At 37.6% G+C, this 15,470-nt stretch overlaps 1 protein-coding gene across 2 annotated transcripts in view; it reads right to left on the bottom strand.

Moving 5' to 3' along the window:
• Positions 1–15,470, bottom strand: part of LOC121459512 (leucine zipper protein 2) — a 334,680-nt gene that overhangs the window by 16,923 nt on the left and 302,287 nt on the right. For both annotated transcript variants that reach the window (XM_041669388.1, XM_041669387.1), the window contains exon 9: positions 14,238–14,402. In XM_041669388.1, coding sequence (XP_041525322.1) covers positions 14,238–14,402 — 165 coding nt within the window. The remainder of the gene's footprint in view (positions 1–14,237; positions 14,403–15,470) is intronic.

The raw sequence follows: 15,470 nt of genomic DNA, 5'->3' as shown, positions 1-15,470 counted from the left end.
CTGAGGTCCCCAGTTAGTTCCTTGGGCAGCTGAGGATAGGGAACCTGAAATGACCCTATCCTATAGCAATACTGACGAATATCTTGCATATCATCATAGAACCTTCATCTGGTGATGGATGGAGATAGAGACAGAGACCCACACGGGAGCACTGGACTGAGCTCCCAAGGTCCCAATGAGGAGCAGAAGGAGGGAGAACATGAGCAAAGAAGTCGGGACCACGAGGGGTGCACCCACCCACTGAGACAGTGGAGCTGATCTACTGGGAGCTCACCAAGGCCAGCTGGATTGTGACTGAAAAAGCATGGGATAAAACTGGACTCTCTGAACATGGCGAACAATGAGGGCTGATGAGATGCCAAGGACAATGGCACGGGGTTTTGATCCTACTTAATGTGCTGGCTTTGTGGGAGGCTAGCCAGTTTGGATGTTCACCTTCCTAGATATGGACGGAGGGGGGAGGACCTAGGACTTACCACAGGGCAGGGAACCCTGACTTCTCTTTGGACTGGAGAGGGAGGGGGAAAGGTGTGGGGGGAGGGGGAGAAGGGTGGGAGGAGGGGGAGAAGGGTTGGAGCAGGGGGAGGGAAATGGGAGGCTGGGAGGATGTGGAAACTTGTTTTTTGTTTTTTTGGTTTTTTTTTTCTCCTTTCTCAATTAAAAAAAATATATGTATATATATATATATATATATATATATATATATATATATATAAATTTATAATATAAAAAAAATCCCATTCCCAGATGCTCAGGGCTGTTCTCCTCCACACATGATAGTCTGGGCTTGAGCTTATAATCAATAAACCCCTGTGTGTTTACACTGGACACTGGGTCTGTGGTGATCTTGCTTGTGGATTTAGCTACACGGGCACAATACCACATACCAAATAAGCATAGTAAAAGTCTTATAGTGCAATAGAAACTTTAAAAGAAGTCAAACTTTAAAAAAAAGCTAACACAAAGATGAACCCATGGGAAATAAGTAGAAGTTCACCAGTAATTGAAACCAGGTTGAAAATATTACAGATGAAATAAAATATCTGGAAGGATTTGAGAGAATGTTGGCTTAAATCCATGTAGCTGCTATCCCTTCTCCACTTCAGCAAACACTTAGCTTAGTTGATAATACCAGTAAATGTGCATTAATACTATATTGTGTTTTTTGTCCAATAGATTCCTATCAATCGGTAACAATAATTCTACTATAGTCTGTCTTCAAGACTGATCCAATTGTCAAATGGTTGAACAGACATCATCTTGGCAGTCATCTACTAATTAATCATTCATTTTGCAATTGACCCAAATAATAAACATTTACACAGCTTATACACGTTCTCCATCACTTAAGGTTTTGAAATTTGGAAGGGGTTGACTTGACACAAGTTTAACATAAATTAAGGGAATGAAGCAACTGAATTTAAATTTTACAAATTAACAGCGGGATGTGCAAGGGGAAACAATAATTTTATTCAGATTGTGAGACATTCATCTTATGTAGAACTTTTAGCAGTTGATAAACTCCAAGTACATGCATTCAATTGCGTCTAAAGCCATAAGGAACTTAAAGGCCCTTAGAGGAGACAGAGGAAGTCCAGCACAGCCAGGTAAGTGTACAAGGCAGAGTAACTCTTACTTAACTATCACTTCAGGACATGAGCTGCTGACTCCCACAATAATACAAAAACCAAAAAGTTCCATCTCATTGAAGTCAATTAATAGTTTTCCTGAATCATATTTCTGCCAAAAACATGTCAACACAACAAAATTTGGAAATATATATAGTCAGACTCATTTTATTAATACATAGACTAATGGGTTCATTGCTTCCTCTCGCTAAATGATCTCTGGGCATGTAAATTGAAATTGTCCTCAGTCCCTATCTAGTGTTGTTTTGAGGGACCATGGCTTAAAACATAGCTTCATAATCTTTCTATAATGAGTGTCTAGGGCCTTTGTCTCAGAATCAGATTTTATGAATACTTTGAACATTGCCAGGGGCTTAGAAAACAATATGTGATTCCAAAGAGAATGTTATAAATCTTCTTTATTATCTGAATATCAACTATTTAATTATGCTTTTCTGTAAAATAATCTAGCTATTCTGATAATCATTTTTTGTTTTGTTTTAGAGACGGCATTTCTCTGTGTAGCTTTGGAGTCTGTTACGGAACTCTCTGTAACCTCTGCTGGCCTAGAACTCACAGATAGCTGCTTGTCTCTGCCTCCCCAGTGCCGGAATTAAAGGCATAAGCCACTGCCATGTGGCTGCTAATCTGATATGTTTATTCTATGGGATAGCCCGAGGCTGTGAAGAAGTTCTAAGAAGTGAGTAAATTCTTTCACCCCTGAAATATGTAGTCTCATAACAGAACATCAATGATTATTAAATTAGCAAAGTAATTTTATAAGCTGTATTTTTGTTATCCTCTCTGTTAGATGGCCTTGCTGGCTGGTCCGAGGTTACAGTCTATCATGGCCTGGCAGCTTTTTCCAAAAGCTCAGTGTCATGGAGACTCCCTCCCTCCCCAACAAAATATCCTGCTGACTACCTGGGGCTGGGGGACTGACTTTATCTAAAAACTGTCTCTAAGCCAGGTGCCAAATTTATCTTTAGGTTGACCCTTGGCACTGATTCCTGCTAGAAGGCACTCCTGCTGAACATATGATAACTAAGACTTATACTAGGAGACTTATAGTAGGACCATGCCGTTTAATGCAAATTAGGCTTTGTTCCCAGGACCCCCCCCCCATCCTGTATATTTCATATACTCTAAAGTTGAGCTGATTCCCTGAAGTCTGCTTCCCAGACAGCTGTTTCCATCAAGTTCACAGGCCATGCATAAATCTCTTCATTGCTTCTGCCCCTTTGTCTTCGTGGACAGATGACCAGCAAACCACAAAACCAAGTGATTCCTCACACCTCTCTGGATAGATAAAACTACATTCTGAGTTGAGATTGTGGACATAGGGTAACAAAGCACAGATGATTCTAGTCAGTGAAATGTTTGTACCCTCAGTTGTTGATATCATCTCACTTCAGCTCAAAAGTTAGCATTATTGAATGTATAAATAATAGGATAAAATGACTTTCCATTTGATCTATATGGAAAGAATCTTCTTCCATAGTTTTATTAGGCAAAGCTTTTTTTGTAGAACAGTTTTTTGAAGATATAAAATTAACAATAAAGAAAGGAAACAGAAACATGGTTTGATTCCACACTCTTATGAATTTAATTTTATTTGTTTCTGGTACCGATATTCATGAAAATTTTAATTTGGAAGAAACACAATAATCATTCATCTATTGCTTTTATTGAAATGGTGGTATTCTAAGTTATGAAGAGCCTTGCTAAATACCTTGTGCTATGCAGTGAATAAAAAATGAATTAATTAATACATAATGCTGTAACAATTGGTGTGATACTGTGCTTTTCAAGGCACCTTAACACTATCATCGTGTTCACACACTGCTTTAGTGAAATCCATACTCTACATAACAGTGAGCACTTTCAATACTCTTATTTATTTTAGATTACTTTCTGTTTATTTTTATGCCTTGTATATGCGTGAGTGCAGAGAATGTGTGTGGTATAGGTGCATGTGGCAGGAGGGATGTATGCACACCTGTGGAGACCAGAACAGAACACGGGATGCTCTATTCTATTACTTCTAACCTTCCTCATCTGAGACTCAGTCTCTTATGAAGCTGGAGCTAGGCTGTGTAGTTGGAAGACCATTTGTTTCCTGGCAGCCCAGTCTCCAGAAATAATCACTCAGAAACTATATTATTTAAATCATTGCTTGGCCAATAGCTTAATCATATTTCTGGATAACTCTTACATCTTAAATTAACCAATTTCTAATATTTTGTATTTTACCATGAGGCTCATGGCCTACCAGCAAAGTTCCAGCTAGCATCTAGCATCTTTTTCCTCTGGCGGTTACACGGCATCTTGTGACTCTGCCTTCTTTCTCCCAGCATTCAGCTTAGTTCTCCCCCTCCCCAGCTCTATTCTGCCCTATTATAGGCAGATAATTTCCTTATTCAGTAACCAATAAAAGCAATACATATACAGAAGGACCTCCCACACCAAGGCTGGCACCAAATAGCAGCATCGATTATCCCATTTTGACTCCAAGAGTATGATGTTATAAACATATGTAGCCATTCCTAGTTTTTTATGTTACCTAGGGATTCAGATTTAGATTCTCCTGCTTGCATAGCAATTGCTTTTAGCTTCTAAGACATCTCTCCAGCACCTTTTAATTTTATTAGATAATCCAATGTTTCCAAACTAACTGTGAGATACTGGTCTACTGATGTATACTGATGTATACTGGTCTACTGATGTAAACTGGTCTACTGATGTATACTGGTCTACTGATGTATACTGGTCTACTGATGTATACTCTACCAATGCATTTCACTAGTATATATTACTTCTACAAAACAAGCTTTCCTTTCCATTTTTATACCTGAGTATGATGTATTTTGATGTTACTCACTCCTTTTACCATCTCCTTTTTCATCACCCTGATACCCCCATATGCTATTATCATTTTTACTGCCATTTAACTGAATTTGTTTGTATTTCTTCACAGTAGATTGCTTTTCGTTATAGTCTTAAAACATAAAAATTACAGACAGAAACGATTCAGTTCTAAGTACTTTTCATCAAGAATGCCCCACTTCATTGCTTTGTCTATTAGTATCTACTATCATTTTTCTATTGTAAGATGCCAAGACATTTGAAGATTAAATCAGGATAAAGAGGGAAATCATGTGTTATGAAAAACTATTGGGAAAAGTATTGTGTGTACATATATACACAATGAAGACAAAGGGTGGATATGATCATAAAACATTTTACACCTGAATAAAATTATCAGATAATAAACAAACTGAAAAGGAAGAAAATGTCAGAAATATTGGTGGAAATAGAAAGTAAAGGAGACACTGTCTCCTTTGCACATGGTAACAGGATTTTTCTCTGAATATTACCTGACTTCTGAGAAGTACTGAAGGCAATATTCTCACCAATAATGTTTTGTTCCAATTTAATTTTAGAAGAATTAAATGGCTTCTAGGCTTTGGCTGCTAACAAACTCTGAAATATTTCAAGATTCCCAAATCGTCATGATCCATACCTTCCTCAACTTTTCTACCAAGAAAGAATATTTATGAAGATTTAAACCTGTACCACTCTGAACAGCACACCTCTGCATCTGTGTCACAAACAAGGCAACACAGAGGTCTCACCTTATACTCCCTGTTTCAAATACATATTTTATAATTTATTCTCTGCACACATTTTTATTTATTTTTATATATGCATTTATATAACCATCTTTTTGTGGTATTGTGGACTAAACACATGGTTTTGAAAATTCTAGGCATGTTCTCTACCACTAAGCTATGCCCAGAATCCCAATATATATGTTTTGATTGTAACATGTGATACATACCATCATATATTAATTGACAGAGTAGGGACAGATTGGGGCAGTCATCAAACAAGGCATTATGACCTCACATGCTCAAAATATATTATAAATAATTTTTTTCAGGAAATCTTGTCTTTTTCTACTGAGTAATTTTGGAGCATGGGGACCTTGGGAGAGGGTTGAAGGGTAGGGGAGAGGCAAGAAGGGAAACAGAGAAAAATGTAGAGCTCAATAAAAACCAATAAAAAAGAGAGGGAAAATAAATTTTCTCATGTATCTTATATAATTTTGATGTTTTTCATAAAATATGTATGTTTATTTCTTCATTTTTATCCTCATAGTAGGTGTGGATGTATTACATATGTCTGCATGCAAGCTAACTAATGAGCATATCACATAGAAAGAAAAATGTCTAAGGCATACCACTTCGACGGGGTCATATAAGAAATCTCTTCTATCAGCAGTGGAGTAGAAGAAGGTACGTGCTTATATTGAGATTGAATTCTTTCTTAAGTCCATAGGCCATATTTTATTTACTTTCAGTCTCGATTGTATTTTAGGTATTTCAAGTGACTCCCAAACTCTCTTGTGTCCAGGATTACATTGGAATCTAGAGTGTTAATAGTCAAACTGGGCATCTTTGAAACACCTAGTAATTTGACAATATGATCCAGTATGAGAAACTTGGTATGTGATGTTTGCAGGTGCACCATACTGATTATTCTTAAGAACCTCTTTGCCAAAGACTTTTGGCAGATAGGAAGGTACTTAAAAGCCCGTATTTACTAAGACTCTGAGCACCAAGAAGTATGCTAGTTTTGCTCAGATTCCAGGAAACTCCTGTTTAGATCCCTGGAGCATAAATGACTTTGGTAATAAAAAAAAAATAGCTTGTCCGTATTGAAATCCAAGGGCCTTGCTGTACCAGCCCCGACTCTCACTGGCTCTGAGACAGTTGGCCCTGCCCCTCACTGGACATTGTAGTAGGAGAGCTGGAGACACTCTCCCATCATCCCCCATGGAAAAGCTGACCCTGGCACTTGGGTGAGATGGCCATGTCCCTTACCACAAGCATGGGAGAATTAACCTAATGGCATTGGTGTAGGAGGAGAGCTAGCTCTGCTTCTGGGTCTGAGGTAGATAGTCCTAGTGGCCCAACTGACCTGATCAGAGACTTAACACCCAGATCCATATTCTGGATCGTGGGCTGTCCACCCTAGCAGCTGCTCATCTGTGACCTGCTGGAGTGCATGAGAGGACTGGTCCTTTGGACTGAAGACCACAAGATCTCCATGACTCGGAGCAACAAGATACTTGAGAGGAGTTTCAGTGAGGGCCCAGTGATGATGATGTGCCAGAAACCAGAGGCCTTGAGCCAGACAAATAAGTCCTTGCAATGGGCATTTTGTGGGTGGGGTTGATTGGACAAGGGGGGTATATACTACCTGATACACTGCAGCTCCCTATGCTACTAGGATAAATGAAGGGGTGTTCGAAAGATGAACAAGGTCTTCTTTTTGTTGTTTATTTTATTTCTAATTAATTTGGGGGGCATTCTGCGGCGGTGAGAGGTGGATATGGATGGACTGGGAGGTGAGTGGGATTAGAGTGCATGATGTGAAATTTCCAACGAATCAATAAAGAATTAGGGTTTATAAGTTAGCATGCCATTTTCTTGCATTTGTGGAGCTCTCAGGACTGTGACTTTCACCAATGTAAATATGGCCGACACAAAGATAGTGTGAGCTCTATTCAGAAAGGTCAGGATCAACAAAATTACATATTCTGGGGTGGATTAAAACATGGGTCCCCTTAACACAATTTCAGCATTTTCCTGGTCTAGTATATATGTGTTTCATTTATTTGTTTCTGTTTATAGCATTGCTATGGTGACCTCTGGTGATAAAGGAATTTTCTTGGTTTTGCTTCACTGTCTTGCTAAAAGTAATGTTACCATTTTGTGAGTCAATACATTGTGTCCTCACAGTGGGACAGTTGAGGAACTATTTTGAGATAGTTAATAGCTATTTTGAAAAATGAGTGAGACCTTGCTAAGAACTTGATTGAGTATTTGTTGTATCTTTTATTTTTGTGAACGTTTCTTTTGTGTTAAGGTAAAATTCTATGGAGCTAAAATTGCTTGTGGGCTATCTGACATGACTTCTCCAGACTGAATTCAGGTCCTCTGCAAGAGCAGTGAATGCTTTTAATGGCAGCGACCACTCCCAGGGCTTTTTAGTTCATGCTTTTACTCCATGTTTCTATTGCCCATATTCCCAGGGATCCATACTACTAAATGGTGAATCTTTTTACTCTATTTCCACAACAGCTTTACAAACTTGGTGGTGGCTTTCCTTGTGTTTTTGTGCACAGACCTGAAAAACCTAATATTATAAAAAACGTAGCTATTTTCATCATTTAGTAGCATATGGGAAACATGCCGGTTGGCTTTAATTTAAAGTTCTCTGTTACGGTTTATACCATCTGTGGATGCAAACTCTGAGAGCCACCTTGGTCTCATCTCTGTACACCTTCTACTGATATCAAGAGGTCAGCAACATCTTTAATGGCGAGTATACACAAGTTTTCTTAATCAGCATACCTGGAGTCCAATTGCCATTTTTATACCCTAGCTAAGGTGCCATGACTTGTTACAAGAATAAAGAAATCAGCTCCCATGCTTTGTTTCTTCTCACTCCAGTGTGTTTACTTTGTACAAAATGGAAGTGATATTTCCTAGTTTACACTTTTGCACTTGCCGTTCTATTCAAACACTGTTATCTACAAAGCAAATGGCTAGAGATCACAAAAACATCATTCTCCCGGACACATTTGGAACCAATAATAATAACCTTAATCTTTATCTTTAATCAAAGACATTCAGATCATGGGATTCTAAACACTAAAATTAAATTTAAAAATTAAAACCATACAGGACTTGGTGATCTGCCCCATGCAAATCCATGTAGCTTCAAATGCTGTCTAGAGAGTCTAGCACACTCATCATATATGTGTACAAAGCAATCTAGTTGAATGAAGCATATTTTCTTTGTCGAGTAAGAAAATAGACACACGTTAAATTCCATTTCAAGTTAATTCTCTGAAAACGCCATGCCAGGCTAGTCAAGAAGGTAAACTTAGTCACCTTCCTGAGGACAAGACAGACCATGGTGGGAGCCACTCGATCTCTGCTGTCACAGCAGGGATGCCATAAAAACATCCTCCTGAGAAGGCTAACAACAAGCTTTCACATCAGAGAGAATCATATTAACAACGGCGGAGGATGCAATAATGCAGAGTAAGAAAATATAACTGCATCTGCTTAGGAGAAACACCAGTGGAAGGATTATGGTAGAGCAGACATGCTACCATACAGATGACAGGAACATTGTAGAGTGGGCGTGGCTCACAGAACAGGCATGCTACCATACAGGTGACAAGAATATTGTAGAGTGGGCATGAGCTGTGGGGCTGATGGCTCACAGAACAGGCATGCTATAGTAGCCAAGGAGATAAGTACAAAATGAGGAGAAAGCATTTGAATTATTTTACAAATTTTCTCCAGTAAACTTACAAGCCTGTAGTAGTGAAACAAACATGTGACTTTAAAATATGTAAACATATATAACACATGTACACAATGTGTGCACATACAATATGTAAATATATATAACACATGTACACAATGTGTGCACATACAGTATGTAAACATATATAACACAGGTACACAATGTGTGCACATACAGTATGTAAACATATATAACACAGGTACACAATGTATGCATATGTAATATGTAAACATATATAACACAGGTACACAATGTGTGCACATACAGTATGTAAACATATATAACACAGGTACACAATGTGTGCACATGTAATATGTAAGCATATATAACACAGGTACACAATGTGTGCACATATAGTATGTAAACATATATAACACATGTACACAATGTTGCACATACAGTATGTAAACATATATAACACAGGTACACAATGTGTGCACATGTAATATGTAAACATATATAACACAGGTACACAATGTGTGCACATACAGTATGTAAACATATATAACACAGGTACACAATGTGTGCACATACACTATGTAAACATATATAACACAGGTACACAATGTGTGCACCTACAGTATGTAAACATATATAACACAGGTACACAATGTGTGCACATGTAATATGTAAACATATATAACACAGGTACACAATGTGTGCACATACAGTATCTAAACATATATAACACAGGTACACAATGTGTGCACATACAGTATGTAAACATATATAACACAGGTACACAATGTGTGCACATACAGTATGTAAACATATATAACACAGGTACACAATGTGTGCACCTACAGTATGTAAACATATATAACACAGGTACACAATATGTGCACATACAATATGTAAACATATATAACACAGGTACACAATGTGTGCACCTACAGTATGTAAACATATATAACACAGGTACACAATGTGTGCACATACAATATGTAAACATATATAACACAGGTACACAATGTGTGCACATACAGTATGTAAACATATATAACACAGGTACACAATGTGTGCACATACAGTATCTAAACATATATAACACAGGTACACAATGTGTGCACATACAGTATGTAAACATATATAACACAGGTACACAATGTGTGCACATACAGCACACACATCCTAATGTGCTTGGGTAGAAGCAGAAGGATTAGATCATGAACCTTCTAGGAAGAATAAAATAATATCAAATGTTACCATTTGAACTATTTTTGTCTTTTTTCTCCATGCAGGCTTAAATGGTTATTTTAGATATGCCTCACAGATTCCATAGAGAGCCCCACAAAACACTGCCGAAGAAGATTTCAAAAGCAGAAAAAAAAATTGGGAAGAAAATCACATCCATAAACGTTTCAAGAGAAAAATAAAATAGCAAGGCATAGATACAGCCAAGAGGGAAGAACTCTGAAATGGGAACCGAGAGCCTGAAGGAAGAATGGAGGAGGGCACTGGAGGACGCAGAGTGCCCCACAGTCCAGGATCAGCAGAACTAACACTGTTTCAATGGCAAGGTTACTGAAACTGAAAGTGACTGATGGGTCGAGGCAACCCTGATGAAAACTTGATGCCAAAACTAGGGGAAATGCTCCCATTAACACACAAGGATGGGTGATTCCAAATAGCTCACACAATGCTGAGCAAAAGAAGAAATACTAAAGATAAACACGACCTATTCAAACTGTTCTGCAGAACTATATATTAACGAAATCAGCACAGCACTGGCACCAAAACAGGAGAGTGGAACAATGAAAGGGAATTGAAGGCCTGAAAATAAATCCATACAGTGACAAGCAGTTTGTTTCCAATAAAGATATCAAAAAGTACACATTACAGAAAAATCAGCCTTTTCGAACCTTGTGCTGAGAAAAACAGATATTAGCATGAACAAGAACGAGGCTAGGTCCCTTCTCTAGCCCTGTACAAAGTTATCCAAATGGAACAATAAGTTTAATGTAAGACTTAATGCTTCAAACCTGTCATGGGAAAACATTTCAAGACAGATTCTTGACAACTGCATGAAATAGAAGTGTTTCTGTTCAGCAAAGAAAGCAATCAACAGGGAGATAAGATACCTGACAGAATGAGAGAAAGTCCTGGATAGATATCTATTTAACACGGGATTAAAATCTAGAATATATAAACAATCCAACAAATTAATCCTCAAAAATAAACAAACAGATGAATCAAACAGAAAAGAAAGAGGTACTCATGTTTCAAATATTTTTAAAGGTAGATACAGAGTCCATCTCAGTCAAAACAACTATAATCCAGGACTTAAACAACCAACGCTGGTAAGAATATGAAGAAAGAACATTTATTCCTTGATGGTGGGAATTATGATATTTGCAGTCAATGTGTGAAGATAGTAATGAAAATTTCTCAAGCAGTTGAAGCCGGCATAACTCTTCTGGTATATGCCCCAAGTACTCTGTATCTAAATACCACAGAGATGCATGCATGATGTCCACATACTACAGGGATACATGAGCAACACATTCAATTATGGAACTAATCATCATAGCCAGGACATGAAACCAAATTAAATGCCAATCAACAGATGAACATTAAAAGAATACGTGGTACCTAAACACAATGAGGGTCACTGAGACACAGAAAACAGGATTATATTATCATCAGGAAAATGTGTGAAGTTGTATCTCATTGTGTTAAACAATATAAGCCAGACCCAGCAAGAAAAAATAGCAACTGTCCCCTTAAATATTGTATAGATATTGGATGGAGTATTATGTGATAGATTAGATAGATGATAGATAGATGTCTTATAGATAATAGATTGGTGTTGGCAGACAGATAGATAGATAATGATACAGATATATAGATTAAAACTATAAATATAGAGATAAATGGGTAAAGGCGATATGGAGAAGGATGACTACCAGGAGGAGGGAAGGGGAAAGGAAGGTTATAATATGTGATTATTTAACAATGTACAAAGACTTACATGTATGGAAACATGAAAACGAAAGACATCATTTTGTACATTATTTTTCAATGAAAACTGATGCAGCAGAATGGAAAACAGAACCTTATTTTAACTGCTCGTATTGCTATAGCTGTTTCAGACCTTCCAAGAGGACAGGATTCCAAAGTGACAGAGCAGAGTGACTTTAGGCACGTCTTCGTGGGCTACAACAAACTCTCTCTAATAGTTAATCAGTTCAATGTTCTAATTTAAGCCTTTTGTTCGAGGCTTGCCTGAAAAAAAAATAAACAACAAACAAACAATGTGTGGATTGAGACTGTAGATCAATGGGAGAATGTTGCCTAGGTTGTTCACGGCCCTGTGTTCAATCTCTGCCTTCATACACAAAGCATGTTATTTTTCTTTTATAGAGGAAGAGTCGTTCGTGACTGATGAGCTTGATTTTCTTATACACACTACACCATGTTATATGATTCAGGACTAAGAACAATATTATCTGCTGGGGCCTGGGTAGAGATTATGCCCTGAGCGCCCATAAAACACAATTTCTGCCACTATTAAAAAGACAAAGAACACAGATGAAACATAAACATTAGACAAGCTTTTAATGCTAATCTCTAAAACACAGTACTCCATATTACATTACCCTAGATTTATTGAAACTCATCTTAAACAATTGAATTTTTTATTTTTGGTTTTTGAAAAATAAGCAATATGAATACTGCTTGTCTAAATCCTCCTTGCTCTGTTCTGTGATAAACCATGAAAGATAATAAATATTTATTAATTTCAATGACAGGAAATAAATTTAGTCCTAGAAAAATCAATAAAAGTAACCCTTAGTAATTTCCTTAATATATCTAAGGTCATAAAAACTTAGTTCTAATAATTCATTTAAGCAATATAGTTTGAGTTGGAGACAAAAGTCACATGCTCCCAGACTGGAGGGATACTTGGCTGGAAGCCACCAGTTTTAGATGATATTTGTGTCTGTTACAGACATAATACTAGAGGAAAGAGGCCATGGCTTACTCATCAGTATTAGATTTTGTGGGGAGTGTGTTTTTTGCTATTTTAAGAAATTTGATGATGAACATAGAACAGTACAGTTTCATGTGCTTGTATTGTTTGGGATATAAATAATCCAATATTTTGAACCTAAAATTTTCACAAGTAGAACAGGAAAAATGTATGGAAAAAAGTTACTATGAAATTATACGTATTCTTCAACACACAATAAGAGCAAAGGTGATAAAAAGAAGCGTTGTAAATACAATTTCATGAATTTCTTACAGGACAATATGTTAATATATCATGAGATTACATAAACTAATAGATCTTTTATGCCCACAATCACAAGTAGTAATGCTAGAGTAAGGAGAATAAAAAATAGACAGGAACTGAGCTCATCTGCAGTACAACACAGTGCTCATGCTCTATCCCTGTTGCTCAAGCCATAGACCTTACCTGTACAGCCTTGCATGTCTAAGTCAGGCTGCTGTGCATAGCATACATCCTAACTGCAAACGACAAGGGGAGATGCTCCTTTAAGAGCACAGCTTTTCTCCAAAAGCGCTTTCAGGCTGTCTGAGTTTATTTACATATAGACCACACCAAGCTGTTTCTGTATAGATCAAAACAAAGTGGGGAGGAAGCCACTGAACCTCTGATGGTAATCGATTGTTGGAAAGTTTGTTAAGACAACTTTCAAATCAGTTGCTCTGAAACATGGAGGCACATTAAAATTCCTTAAGATATAAATAAAAAAGAACGAATGGAAGCCAATACAAAATGATCTAACTGACAAACTATGTGGCGAATTCCTTCAAGTTAGAATTTTTCACATACTGTAAAATGATTCTCATGGACTGAAAGAGATATACTTACTTTTAATGCACGTATTCTGTGATGATGTAGCTTAAGCCTCCAAAGAAGGCTCCTAGCTGTGCTGTTTATGAGAATGTAATGTAAATACTTGTTTTAAATTAATAATGACTCTTTTTTTCTATTTTTTGTTGTTGTAATGAAAACAATTAAAATTTCCTGATTATGAACCAAGCTTTTTGATAATAAACTATTGCTTTCTGACAGCCTTCCCTGTGTGGTCATGGGAACTGCAGACTGAACTACTCTTTACTGAGAGCTGCCTAATAACCATTCTGTGAATTGGTTGTCCTACATGGGCCCAGTGTGTTGAGTATACACAATGAAGTTTTAAAACCATACACTAATAGTCATCACTGCTAACACATGGAAAAAAAATGTACCTCGCTTTTTGTCCTCGAATCTGGAATCTTGGAAGCAATAGTCCTGGGTGGATGCAATGTCTGTGATGGATTTGATGGGAAGAGACTGAGAGGAGGAGGCTGATCACGGAAAACAGATGTCAAACAGAGTTGTACGGTCTCTTTCATTGCTTTCATCTGTGATTCCTGAGGGCAAAGGGAAATGAATATTTTTACCTATGGCTCTTGTTACCATTTCCCACATTGGTCTTATAATACACTCCCCCCATACAAATAGCGACAGGTTTTCAAATGAAATTTCTTGCTCTGCTTCAATATGATGCCTACAGTAGCTTCTCTACTTGAACACCTTGTGCCCAGCTTGTGGCAGAGTTAAGGCTGTGGAACCTAGGTGAGGGAATGGAACACTGGGTGACAGGCCTTAAGTTAAAATAGCATGAGCATCTTTCTGACCTTGTTTTTGATCTCTGATTTCTCTCTTGCTCTCTCTCCTTCTCCATCCTTTTAGCTCTTCCTACTTTCTTCATCTCCTTCTGGTACCTGATTTAGTGAGATTTGATCAAGCATCCCAAGCTACGGCCACTGCATCTGAGAGCCATTCCCACTACCATAGGATGACCCAGGAGTGTCTCAGGCATTGTCATGAAATATGAATGTGGTCCAATACATTGGTATTCATGGTGTCATTACACATTGTCAACAGTTTGGATACCCATGGAACCCTTCTAACCATGAACTAGACTATGTCCTTCCATCTTTAAGAGGCTTTCACCAGGTATTTGTTTGCATTGTTGAGAAAAATAACTAAGGCAGAGAATTGATTCCAAGATATGGGTCTCTTGCTGCTGTAGACCTGATCATGTTGTCTGTAAGTCTTTGGCTTACAAGAGGATATGGAACAGTTGGAAATGTCAGGTAAGACATTCTAAGAAACTGGAAACAGTATTTGGTAGGTGATTCTGGTGGGGATACAGAGGATCAATAGGCCACAGAGGGTGAGAGGGATTGTATCAGACATTGATTAAGAGGTTACATATCCTACATCCTGGCAAACTCTCTGACAATGAAATGAGCAGAGTGATGAATTAAAAAGCAGTGGACTGACTGGTTTGATGGAGAACATTTCAAGAGAGCATAACAATCAGGCTGCAGGATGTTGTTCATTGTGCTTAGTGAGGTTTATAATAGGTCTTCAAAGCAGAAACTGGAGCAGAAGGATGTGACATGTAAGTAGTTCACAGAGAAGACACATCT

The sequence above is a fragment of the Microtus oregoni genome, unplaced genomic scaffold, assembly GCF_018167655.1.
Source record: "Microtus oregoni isolate MIOR12 unplaced genomic scaffold, Mior012 000019F_ref0000042, whole genome shotgun sequence".
Lineage (NCBI taxonomy): Eukaryota > Metazoa > Chordata > Mammalia > Rodentia > Cricetidae > Microtus > Microtus oregoni.
The sequence above is the reverse complement of the archived record's forward strand: the minus strand, read 5'-3'. Positions and strand labels throughout refer to the sequence as shown.